The sequence below is a fragment of the Ranitomeya imitator genome, chromosome 6, assembly GCF_032444005.1.
Source record: "Ranitomeya imitator isolate aRanImi1 chromosome 6, aRanImi1.pri, whole genome shotgun sequence".
NCBI lineage: Eukaryota > Metazoa > Chordata > Amphibia > Anura > Dendrobatidae > Ranitomeya > Ranitomeya imitator.
The window spans coordinates 23,540,091-23,553,770 of record NC_091287.1 but is presented as its reverse complement, the minus strand read 5'-3'; the positions used below and the strand labels follow the sequence as shown (position 1 = coordinate 23,553,770).

The window sequence follows — 13,680 nt, the reverse complement described above, 5'->3', positions numbered from 1 at the left end:
GTGGGAGACTTTAACCCCTTCTTCGCTCTGGCTGGAGATGCTCACAGAGATGCCCCTGGGTGTATGTGCATACATTGTGTCCTTTTTGGATTGTCCAACAAAAAATGTAACTGTTGGGAATCCAGAAGGAAAGTAGAGGTGAAGCCGCTCTCTACTCCCCCAACATACAGCACCCCAGATCTCAGCTCCCAGAGTCTCCGCAGCTTCCTGATCATCCGCACCTTCCTCAGTAGATCACAATCCTCTCGTTGTCATTTCTTCTAGATCCAAGTGATTCCGGAAGGAGGGGATACTCCCATCTTTAAACAGTTCTTCCGAGATTGGAAGGGTCGGGACCAGAGCGACGGCTTCGGGAAGGTTTACGTCACAGAACGAATCGCTCAAATTCAGCAGGTCGACTTTGATGCCTCCAAACTTCACGAATCCCCAGAAATGGCCGCCCAGCACAATATGGTGGATGACGGATCTGGAAAAGTCGAGGTTAGACTGGGTCTCTTATGATCCATATGCAGATTTCCGCCTCAGAGAGGGAGAGGACTTGAACTCTAGCTCTACCTAATGTGGCACTGGAGTTCTAACCCTCTTCCTCTCTGAAGAGACAATTTGCATATTTAATTTCCCAGAGGAGCATGCATGGCATTTAAGTCTCCTCACTCTGACATGCCAGGCCTGGCTTGTCTCTCTCCACAAAAAGAAACGTTACCTGATAGATCCCAGTCTTAGCATCTCACCAAGCCAAATCAGATCTCATACTTTGCACTGATGAGGGGCAACACCCTGAAACACATGTCTGCAAACCGAGACTCTGGTTTGGCTTTTATCCTTAGTCATGTGACCAGGTTTGTTAAAGGGTCGATAATGACTTTTAGGATTGCTACTTCCAGTAGGGGGCACTAGAGTTCTAACCCTCTTCCTCTCTGAAGAGACAATTTGCATATTTAATTTACCGGTCTAATAAGCATGGAATTTAAGTCTCCTCACTCTGACATGCCAGGCCTCACTTGTCTCTCTCCACAAGGAGAAACGTTACCCCTTAGATCCCATTCTTAAGCCTCTCACCAAGCCAAATCAGATCTCATACTTTGCACTGATGAGGGGCAACACCCTGAAACACATGTCTGCAAACCGAGACTCTGGTTTGGCTTTCATCCTAAGTCATGTGACCAGGCTCGTTAAAGAGTTGATAATGACTTTTAGGATTCCTACTTCCAATAGAGGGCACTAAAGTTCTAACCCTCTTCCTCTCTGAAGAGACAATTTGCATATTTAATTTACCAGACTAATAAGCATGGCATTTAAGTCTCTTCACTCTGACATGCCAGGCCTGGCTTGTCACTTTCCACAAGGAGAAACGTTACCCCTTAGATCCCATTCTTAAGCCTCTCACCAAGCCAAATCAGATCTCATACTTTGCACTGATGAGGGGCAACACCCTGAAACACATGTCTGCAAACCGAGACTCTGGTTTGGCTTTAATCCTTAGTCATGTGACAAGGCTCGCTAAAGGGACGATAATGACTTTTAGGATTGCTACTTCCAATAGGGGGCACTAGAGTTCTAGTCCTCTTCCTCTCTTATGCTCCAGTCACATCCAGAGCTGCATTTTGAATTCTGCAGTGCCTCCCTGTTGTTAGTGACCTCAGATCTTTTTTTTTCTCTGCTTTCCTTAGATTTGGCGCGTTGAGAGCAGCGGACGAGTCCCTGTAGACCCCGGGACATATGGACAGTTTTTTGGAGGAGACTGTTACATTATTCTCTACACTTACCCCAAAGGACAGATCATATACACCTGGTGAGCTGGTTACTATCTTTTTAAAGAGGGGATGCTGAGAATCCACCCCCCATGGATTTAAGATGCATCGCCCAATGCTTGATAACGCCTTTAATGTCCATAGTCCTGATGGTCTAGGGCAGTAGAGGATTTTATAATATTGTATTCCCTGGTGGTCTAGGGCAAAAAAAATGAGGAACACACCCTGGTGGTCTATTTTAAGGATATATAAAGAGTGTATATATTTAATTTTCTGGAAATCTAAGGTACAATAGAGACAATCTAGAGTACATAAGGGAGTGATTATTTTTTTCCCTGGTGGTCTAGAGTAAAATAGGGGATTGATAATTATTGATTTTGGGAATATAACGGATTAAATATTTTAATCCCTGCTTTAAACAAGCAGGGATTAAAATATTTAATCCGTTATATTCCCAAAATCAATAAATATCAATCCCCTATTTTACTCTAGACCACCAGGGAACAAAATAATCATATGTGTGAAAAATACTAATGTTCCTTGGTGGCCTATATTAAAACAGGAGATGTTGGTCTTGGATATATAAAGGATGAAATATTTTGATCCCTGGTGGTTTAGTGTATGTGAGTGAGAAAATACCATGTTTCCCGGTGTCCTGGTGCTCTAGAGTAAAATAGAGGCTGTGTACCCGGAGGCGTAGGCTGCGTAACGGTTAGACTCAGTAACTGGAGATCAAGGGTATATGTGAGAGTTAATATTCTGCTCCCTGGTGGTCTAGAGTAAATAAGAGCGTTAATCCCTAGTGGTTTATGGTATATAAGGGAATTAGTATTTTATACACTTGTCTACAGTGAAATAGAGGATTGGTACGTGGATGATAAATGATAAATAATATTGTGTTCCCTGGTGGTCTGGTGTAAATAGGAGAGTTAGTACCTGTGGATTAAGGGTGTAGGAAGTAGTTAATATTTTGTCCCCTGGTGGTCTAGGGTAAAAGTGAGATTTGATACCTGATGATCTGATATAAATTTGGGAGTCCAGGATAACATGGAGGTTTTATGTTTTAGATTGAAGGGTTTGAGTAAGTTAATAACTTGTTCCCTGCTGGTCTGGAGTAAAACACCTGGAACCTGGGATACAAGTGGATTAGTATTCTATTCTCTGGTGGTCTCGGGGGGTTCTCTGCTATTGGGGGCTACTGATGCCACTTGGCTTATTCACTTGTTTTTTTCCCGATGCTCCATAACATGATGTCAGTCTGATTCTCAGTCTTTACTCCTCTGCAGGCAAGGAGCGAAGGCCACGAGGGACGAGCTGACCACCTCCGCCTTTCTGACAGTGCAGCTGGACCGCTCTCTGGGGGGACAAGCAGTCCAGGTCTGTCAGTGTGACACTCATGTACAATTACACAACATACTGCTACTAGACAGATGTATAAGACAGAGGCCAGAACACGGCAGAAGACCCCAAAACCAGGCGGAATGTGTGCAGAGCTAAATGTTATGCCTGGCATAGAACTTACTGTATACAGCGAGTGCAGCTCTGGAGGATAATACAGGATGTAACTCAGGATCAGTAATGTAATGTATGTACACAGTGACTGCACCAGCAGAATAGTGAGTGCAGCTCTGGGGTATAATACAGGAGGTAACTCAGGATCAGTAATGTAAAGTATGTACACAGTGACTGCACCAGCAGAATAGTGAGTGCAGCTCTGGGGTATAATACAGGATGTAACTCAGGATCAGTAATGTAATGTATGTACACAGTGACTGCAGCAGCAGAATAGTGAGTGCAGCTCTGGGGTATAATACAGGATGTAACTCAGGATCAGAAATGTAATGTATGTACACAGTGACTGCACCAGCAGAATAGTGAGTGCAGCTCTGGGGTATAATACAGGAGGTAACTCAGGATCAGTAATGTAAAGTATGTACACAGTGACTGCACCAGCAGAATAGTGAGTGCAGCTCTGGGGTATAATACAGGATGTAACTCAGGATCAGTAATGTAATATATGTACACAGTGACTGCACCAGCAGAATAGTGAGTGCAGCTCTGGAGTATAATACAGGATGTAACTCAGGATCAGTAATGTAATGTATGTACACAGTGACTGCACCAGCAGAATAGTGAGTGCAGCTCTGGGGTATAATACAGGATGTAACTCAGGATCAGTAATGTAATGTATGTACACAGTGACTGCACCAGCAGAATAGTGAGTGCAGCTCTGGAGTATAATACAGGATGTAACTCAGGATCAGTAATGTAATGTATGTACACAGTGACTGCACCAGCAGAATAGTGAGTGCAGCTCTGGAGTATAATACAGGATGTAACTCAGGATCAGTAATGTAATGTATGTACACAGTGACTGCACCAGCAGAATAGTGAGTGCAGCTCTGGGGTATAATACAGGATGTAACTCAGGATCAGTAATGTAATGTATGTACACAGTGACTGCACCAGCAGAATAGTGAGTGCAGCTCTGGGGTATAATACAGGAGGTAACTCAGGATCAGTAATGTAAAGTATGTACACAGTGACTGCACCAGCAGAATAGTGAGTGCAGCTCTGGGGTATAATACAGGATGTAACTCAGGATCAGTAATGTAATGTATGTACACAGTGACTGCAGCAGCAGAATAGTGAGTGCAGCTCTGGGGTATAATACAGGATGTAACTCAGGATCAGAAATGTAATGTATGTACACAGTGACTGCACCAGCAGAATAGTGAGTGCAGCTCTGGGGTATAATACAGGAGGTAACTCAGGATCAGTAATGTAAAGTATGTACACAGTGACTGCACCAGCAGAATAGTGAGTGCAGCTCTGGGGTATAATACAGGATGTAACTCAGGATCAGTAATGTAATATATGTACACAGTGACTGCACCAGCAGAATAGTGAGTGCAGCTCTGGAGTATAATACAGGATGTAACTCAGGATCAGTAATGTAATGTATGTACACAGTGACTGCACCAGCAGAATAGTGAGTGCAGCTCTGGAGTATAATACAGGATGTAACTCAGGATCAGTAATGTAATGTATGTACACAGTGACTGCACCAGCAGAATAGTGAGTGCAGCTCTGGGGTATAATACAGGATGTAACTCAGGATCAGTAATGTAATGTATGTACACAGTGACTGCACCAGCAGAATAGTGAGTGCAGCTCTGGAGTATAATACAGGATGTAACTCAGGATCAGTAATGTAATGTATGTACACAGTGACTGCACCAGCAGAATAGTGAGTGCAGCTCTGGGGTATAATACAGGAGGTAACTCAGGATCAGTAATGTAAACTATGTACACAGTGACTGCACCAGCAGAATAGTGAGTGCAGCTCTGGAGTATAATACAGGAGGTAACTCAGGATCAGTAATGTAAAGTATGTACACAGTGACTGCACCAGCAGAATAGTGAGTGCAGCTCTGGAGTATAATACAGGAGGTAACTAAGGATCAGTAATGTAATGTATGTACACAGTGACTGCACCAGCAGAATAGTGAGTGCAGCTCTGGGGTATAATACAGGATGTAACTCAGGATCAGAAATGTAATGTATGTACACAGTGACTGCACCAGCAGAATAGTGAGTGCAGCTCTGGAGTATAATACAGGATGTAACTCAGGATCAGTAATGTAATGTATGTACACAGTGACTGCACCAGCAGAATAGTGAGTGCAGCTCTGGAGTATAATACAGTAAGTAACTCAGGATCAGTAATGTAATGTATGTACACAGTGACTGCACCAGCAGAATAGTGAGTGCAGCTCTGGGGTATAATACAGGATGTAACTCAGGATCAGAAATGCAATGTATGTACACAGTGACCGCACCAGCAGAATAGTGAGTGCAGCTTTGGGGTATAATACAGGAGGTAACTCAGGATCAGTAATGTAATGTATGTACACAGTGACTGCACCAGCAGAATAGTGAGTGCAGCTCTGGAGTATAATACAGGATGTAACTCAGGATCAGTAATGTAATGTATGTACACAGTGACTGCACCAGCAGAATAGTGAGTGCAGCGCTAGGGTATAATACAGGATGTAACTCAGGATCAGAAATGTAATGTATGTACACAGTGACTGCACCAGCAGAATAGTGAGTGCAGCTCTGGAGTATAATACAGGATGTAACTCAGGATCAGTAATGTAATGTATGTACACAGTGACTGCACCAGCAGAATAGTGAGTGCAGCTCTGGAGTATAATACAGGATGTAACTCAGTATCAGTAATGTAATGTATGTACACAGTGACTGCACCAGCAGAATAGTGAGTGCAGCTCTGGGGTATAATACAGGAGGTAACTCAGGATCAGTAATGTAATGTATGTACACAGTGACTACACCAGCAGAATAGTGAGTGCAGCTCTGGAGTATAATACAGGATGTAACTCAGGATCAGTAATGTAATGTATGTACACAGTGACTGCATCAGCAGTATAGTGAGTGCAGCTCTGGTGTATAATACAGGATGTAACTCAGGATCAGTAATGTAATGTATGTACACAGTGACTGCACCAGCAGAATAGTGAGTGCAGCTCTGGGGTATAATACAGGATGTAACTCAGGATCAGAAATGTAATGTATGTACACAGTGACTGCACCAGCAGAATAGTGAGTGCAGCTCTGGAGTATAATACAGGAGGTAACTCAGGATCAATAATGTAATGTATGTACACAGTGACTGCACCAGCAGAATAGTGAGTGCAGCTCTGGAGTATAATACAGGATGTAGCTCAGGATCAGTAATGTAATGTATGTACACAGTGACTGCACCAGCAGAATAGTGAGTGCAGCTCTGGGGTATAATACAGGATGTAACTCAGGATCAGTAATGTAATGTATGTACACAGTGACTGCACCAGCAGAATAGTGAGCGCAGCTCTGGGGTATAATACAGGATGTAACTCAGGATCAGTAATGTAATGTATGTACACAGTGACTGCACCAGCAGAATAGTGAGCGCAGCTCTGGAGTATAATACAAGAGGTAACTCAGGATCAGTAATGTAATATGTACACAGTGACTGCACCAGCAGAATAGTGAGTGCAGCTCTGGAGTATAATACAGGAGGTAACTCAGGATCAGTAATGTAATGTATGTACACAGTGACTGCACCAGTAGAATAGTGAGTGCAGCTCTGGGGTATAATACAGGATGTAACTCAGGATCAGTAATGTAATGTATGTATACAGTGACTGCACCAGCAGAATAGTGAGTGCAGCTCTGAGGTATAATACAGGAGGTAACTCAGGATCAGTAATATAATGTATGTACACAGTGACTGCACCAGCAGAATAGTGAGTGCAGCTCTGGAGTATAATACAGGAGGTCACTCAGGATTATTAATGTAATATATGTACACAGTGACTGCACCAGCAGAATAGTGAGTGCAGCTCTGGAGTGTAATACAGGATGTAACTCAGGATCAGTAATGTAATGTATGTACACAGTGACTGCACCAGCAGAATAGTGAGTGCAGCTCTGGGGTATAATACAGGATGTAACTCAGGATCAGTAATGTAATGTATGTACACAGTGACTGCACCAGCAGAATAGTGAGTGCAGCTCTGGAGTATAATACAGGATGTAACTCTGGATCAGTAATGTAATGTATGTACACAGTGACTGCACCAGCAGAATAGTGAGTGCAGCTCTGGAGTATAATACAGGATGTAACTCTGGATCAGTAATGTAATGTATGTACACAGTGACTGCACCAGCAGAATAGTGAGTACAGCTCTGGGGTATAATACAGGATGTAACTCAGGATCAGTAATGTATGTACACAGTGACTGCACCAGCAGAATAGTGAGTGCAGCTCTGGAGTATAATACAGGATGTAACTCAGGATCAGTAATGCAATGTATGTACACAGTGACTGCACCAGCAGAATAGTGAGTACAGCTCTGGGGTATAATACAGGATGTAACTCTGGATCAGTAATGTAATGTGTACACAGTGACTGCACCAGCAGAATAGTGAGTGCAGCTCTGGAGTATAATACAGGATGTAACTCAGGATCAGTAATGTAATGTATGTACACAGTGACTGCACCAGCAGAATAGTGAGTGCAGCTCTGGAGTATAATACAGGATGTAACTTAGGATCAGTAATGTAATGTATGTACACAGTGACTGCACCAGCAGAATAGTGAGTGCAGCTCTGGAGTATAATACAGGATGTAACTCAGGATCAGTAATGTATGTACACAGTGACTGCACCAGCAGAATAGTGAGTGCAGCTCTGGAGTATAATACAGGATGTAACTCAGGATCAGTAATGTAATGTATGTACACAGTGACTGATTGTATGCAGCTTGCATTTATGTATATAAAATAGTGAGGAAATATAGACATACAGTATAGTTGTAATAATAAATTGTCCAATAATAAAGGATTTGTCCAGGATTAGGAAATTATATCTGTTAGACCAAAACACAGCGCCGCTCCACATTATCAAACCATTCATTTCAATGATGAACTCATGGACAGTTGAGGCTCAATCTTTGGGCTTGGGGTACATTCGAACTGTAAGTTACTGACTGTGGCTGAAATCTATATCCACCAGTAGGGACCAGTAAGTGCAGGATCTTACCAGTAACACTTCATTGTGGCCACAAACTCAGCTGCTTTTTTGCTTCTATGGGCAGATGTGGCTTTAGTTAGTCATCAAGAGGAAGAGCACTGAGTGACTGTACCATAAAGTGACCAGGTTGTTTTATTATTGTTGACTATTTTACAACTTTTTTCCACGTTGTAAAAGTTGATGAGCAGCACATCAGTCATTCCCTCCTCTTCAAAATGATAAACTTGGCGGTTGGTTGAAACTGATTTTATGCCTGCAGTACAGAGATTCACCACTAGATGTCCCACTTGTTCCGCTTCAGTTCGGCTCACTCCTTTTTTTGATCTTTATCAATACTGTAATATACCCACATGCTTCTATTGTACAGACATATGTATAAAAAATAGAAAAAAACAACTTAATTTTTTCAGAGCTTTTACACACATGGTGTAGGTGCCAGAAATGTATAGGAAACAAATCCACAGTATAACACAGTGGAAGAAAATTGGATAAGATCAACTTCCAGTAGAAATAAAATAAAGAGAACAGAAACTGACCCGGTTTGCAGATTTAGAATCTGTTGGATGTCAAATTGTGCTGCTGATTTCTGCCCTTTTACAAACCCGCATTAAAATTAATGAATATAGATTCACGCACTTTATGCTTATTGTCGTTTTTCCTTTTTCTTATATTTTAACTACTCTTTTTTACAAACAAGATTTTTTACGCATTAACATATATGTACAAATTTGAGACAGGTGTGTAAAAAAAATTGAAGTTTATTTTTAGGAATTAGCAAAAAGCAAAGTGAATGAACAAAAAGTGAAATCTAAATTCAATATTTGGTGACCCGCTGTTTGCCTTCATTAGTTCTTCTGAGTTCTTGTCACTTGCACACAGTTATTGAAAATCTGAAGCCTCTGTCACTCCAGCTCTATTCCCCCTCCTGCTTAACCGATGGCTCCAGTACAGAGTAAGAGGAGACAGCGCTGGGCGGGAAATAGAGCTGGAGTGACAAAGCTTCAGATCTACCATAGCTCTTCAGCCTTATTTGCAAATCAATTAAAATGCTGATTTCTCAGTAATGGAGGAGCGGGCATGCCTTGCAAAGATACTGCTGGACTTGTCTATGATAGAGCTACATATTCAGATAAATAGTTTGGAGTGGGAAATCCTGCTGATAGATCCACGATAATGACATTGCCTGTATGCTTGAGGTTGTTGTTCGACTGCAGGACAAATTTGACGCCTTCCTGATGGTATTACATGATAGATAATTACCTGCCCGGATTTCTCATAATTTGACACCATTCTGGCCAGACTTTCCCAAACAGTAGACTGGTGTAGTTGGGTCCCATTGGGTGCATCCGATTCTGAGCTGATGGAACTGCTGGTCATCTTCCATTTAAAGAGAATTAATCATGATGTGTCTTTACTTGGCCAACCAATGCATCTACTGTCCTCAACGTTGACCTTTTCTTGAACAGTACATCTTGAAACTGAGAAATCTTTCCCTGGAAGTGACCTTGCTGATGCAGTATAACTACGTTGTGTTTTGTTGCTGCGTTCAGTCTTGCCATAGTGTATGACCTGAGACATGAAACTGTCTTCCATATCCTCACCTTTAGCAGAAACACATGGGCTACTTGCACATTGAACAAGTCTGTAGGAACCTTTTCACACACCACCAAGAAACTTGAAGACACAAAAGAGCACAGTGAGGCCAAAAATACTCTGTTGTAAAAAAAAAAATCACAGTAATAAGCAAGTGCTAGTCAAAAGATGGAAAAAACAGGGTATTTATTAGATTTTTTTTGCAAAAAAATGTATACTAAGCTGCTCCACCAATCGTCAAGGTATACCCATATAGAGCAGTCCTACTTAATGTATATAATCCCTATCTGATGTATTTAAAAATCTGATCATCTGTATAGTACCTGTATAAGCAGGGTTCAGAGAGGGAATATCCATGTGGACATGCTGGATGGAACAGCTTTGATGCAAATGACCCACAGAGGAGTGATGGACTCCCCAGTCTTGTAGAAACAAGAGAACAATTATAGAACCAGAAACACATGGGTTACTTGCACATTGAAACATCTGTTTGCAAAAAAATTATCAACAAAATACCCTGTTTTTTTCCATCTTTTGACTAGCACTTGCTTATTACTGTGATTTTTTTTTTTGACCTCACTGTGCTCTTTTGTGCCTTCAAGTTTCTTGGTGGTGTGTGAACAGGTTCCTACAGACTTGTTCAATACTTCCGTACGGCGATTTTTTTCTCGCAGGCTTGCAAAATGGACATATCATGGATCCATCAACTCAAATATTCTTAAAAACATATATACAGTCTATATATATATTTATATTTAATTCAGCGCTAGATGGCAGAAAAGCCGGTAATTCAATTGCCGGCTTTTCCTTTCTCCTTCTGAAACCCGACATGATATGAGACATGATTACATACAGTAAACCATCTCTTGTCCCTTCTTTTATTACATATTCCTCTTTAGTAATGTAAGAAGTGTCTTTGTGTCAAATTTGGGGTCTCTAGCTATTAAATTAAAGGGTTAAATCCCAGAAAAAAATGGCGTGGGCAATTTTCTCCACCAGAGTAGCATTAGCAGAGCTCCTGGGTGTAAAATGATTTAACCCCTTCAGATGGATTTACAGCGTGGGACAAGACTGAACGACGGAAGGTATGGAATATTGTTGTTTGTTTTTTTAACTTTGTTTCAGGTGACAAGGGTCTTCAGGTGGATTAAGAGTATAATAAAATATTAAAACACCATGTGTCTTTATTTCAATAAAATACTTTGTAATAATGTGTGTGTGTTTCATTATCCATTTCGTACTATTGGATTAATAATGGATAGGTGTCATAATTGACGCCTCTCCATTATTAACCTGGCTCGATGTCACCTTACAATAGCAAGGTGGCATTAACCCTTCATTACCCCATATCCCACCGCTACACGGGAGTGGGAAGAGAGTGGCCAAGTGCCAGAATAGGCGCATCTTCCAGATGTGTCTTTTCTGGGGTGGCTGGGGGCAGATATTTTTAGCCAGGGGGGGCAATAACCGTGGACCCTCTCCAGGCTATTAATATCTGCCCTCAGTCACTGGCTTTACTACTCTGGCGGAGAAAATTGCGCGGGAGCCCACGCCAATTTTTTCCGGGATTTAACCCTTTAATTTAATAGCTAGAGACCCCAAATTTGACACAAAGACACTTCTTACATTACTAAAGAAGAATATGTAATAAAAGAAGGGACATGAGATGGTTTACTGTATGTAATCATGTCTCATATCATGTCAGGTTTGTGAAGGAGATAGGAAAAGCCGGCAATTGAATTACCGCCTTTTCTGCTATCTAGCACTGAATTAAATATAAATATATATATATATATATGTATATATATATATGTATGTATGTCTCACTGATATATATATATATATATATATATATACTATGTGTACACATTTATTCTGCCTATTCTATTCTGTCAGTGTGATTTTACTGTACACCGCATTGAATTGCCGGCTTTTCTCTCTAACACCGCTGCGTATTTCTCGCAAGTCACACTGCTGGTCGATGTGTAATCTGTAATTTTCTCGCCCCCATAGACTTTCATTGGCGGATTTTTTGGACAATACGCTGACAAACGCAGCATGCTGCGATTTTCTACGCACGTAACATACCCTATATTACGGATGCGTAATATACGGCAAATAGGAGCTGCCCCATAGGGAATCATTGGGCCGTGTGCAATGCGTATTTTCTGCGCTCATACGTCCGTAAAACTCGCTAGTGTGACGCCGGCCTTACTGTGCAACTTAACAAAAACCAAATATATTCCCATCTCACTTGTTTATTTTCACCAGGTAAACCAATATAACGGTACAAAATTTAGAAATAAACATTTCTGACATGCAAAAACAAAACCCAAAACAATTAGTGCCCACTATAGCCCCCTTTCTTTCTGATGACACTCGGCAGCCTCCATCCATAGATTCTGTCAGTTGCTTGATCTGTTTACGATGAACATTGTGTGCAGCGGCCACCACAGCCTCCAGACACTGCTCCGAGAGGTGGACTGTTCTCCCTCCCTGTAGATCTCACATTTTATGAGGGGCCACAGGTTCTCTATGGGGTTCAGATCAGGTGAACAAGGGGGCCATGTCATTATTTTTTCTTCTTTGAGACCTTTCCTGGCCAGCCACGCTGTGGAGTAGTTGGAGGCATGTGATGGAGCATTGTCCTGCATGAAAATCAGGTTTTTCTTGAACGATACCGACTTCTTCCTGTACCATTGCTTGAAGAAGTCTTCCAGAAACTGGCAGTAGGTCCGGGAGTTGAGCTTCACTCCATCCTCAACCTGAAAAGGTCCCACAAGTTCATCTTTGATGATCCCAGCCCATACCAGTACCCCACCTCCACCTTGCTGGCGTCTGAGTCAGAGTCTCTGCCCTTTACTGATCCAGCCTCTGGCCCATCCATCTGGCCCATCAAGAGTCACTCTCATTTCATCAGTCCATAAAACCTTTGAAGAGTCAGTCTTAAGATGTTTCTTGGCCCAGTCTTGACGTTTTATCTTATGTTTCTTGTTCAGAGGTGGTCGTTTTTCAGCCTTCCTTACCTTGGCCATGTCCCTGAGTATTGCACACCTTGTGCTTTTTGTTACTCCAGTAACGTTGCAGCTCTGAAATATGGCAAAACTGGTGGCAAATGGCATCTTGGCAGCTTCACGCTTGATTTTCCTCAATTCATGGGCAGTTATTTTGCGCCTTTTTTGCCCAACACGCTTCTTGCGACCCTGTTGGCTATTTGCCATGAAATGCTTGATTGTTCGGTGATCACGCTTCAAAAGTTTGGCAATTTCAAGACTGCTGCCTCCCTCTGCAAGACATCTCACAATTTTGGACTTTTCAGAACCCGTCAAATCTCTCTTCTGACCCATTTTGCCAAAGGAAAGGAAGTTGCCTAACAATTAAGCACACCTTATATAGGGTTTTGATGTCATTATACAACACCCCTCCTCATTACAGAGATGCACATCACCTGATTTACTTAATTGGTAGTTGGCTCTCAAGCCTGAACAGCTTGGAGTAGGACAACACGTATAAAAAGGATCATGTAATCAAAATACAACTTGCCTAGTAATTCTGCACACAGTGTATATATATATTTCTTATTTAAATTTTTAGAATATTGATATTTATTATATTTTTTTTTATTTTTGTTCTATTTTTTATGGAAGATTTTACTTACCCGCTTTATTATGTATTTACTTTAGTTTAAATTTTTCCTTTTTTTTTTATTACAAATGTGAATTGCAAACAAGCTGCT

At 41.6% G+C, this 13,680-nt stretch overlaps 1 protein-coding gene across 1 annotated transcript in view; it reads left to right on the top strand.

The window, feature by feature from the left end:
- SCIN (scinderin) overlaps positions 1-13,680 on the top strand; it is a 113,870-nt gene that overhangs the window by 75,672 nt on the left and 24,518 nt on the right. Inside the window, exons 8-10 of the mRNA XM_069729318.1 lie at positions 265-480; positions 1,671-1,792; positions 3,038-3,128. Of these exons, the coding sequence (XP_069585419.1) occupies positions 265-480; positions 1,671-1,792; positions 3,038-3,128 (429 nt within the window). The remainder of the gene's footprint in view (positions 1-264; positions 481-1,670; positions 1,793-3,037; positions 3,129-13,680) is intronic.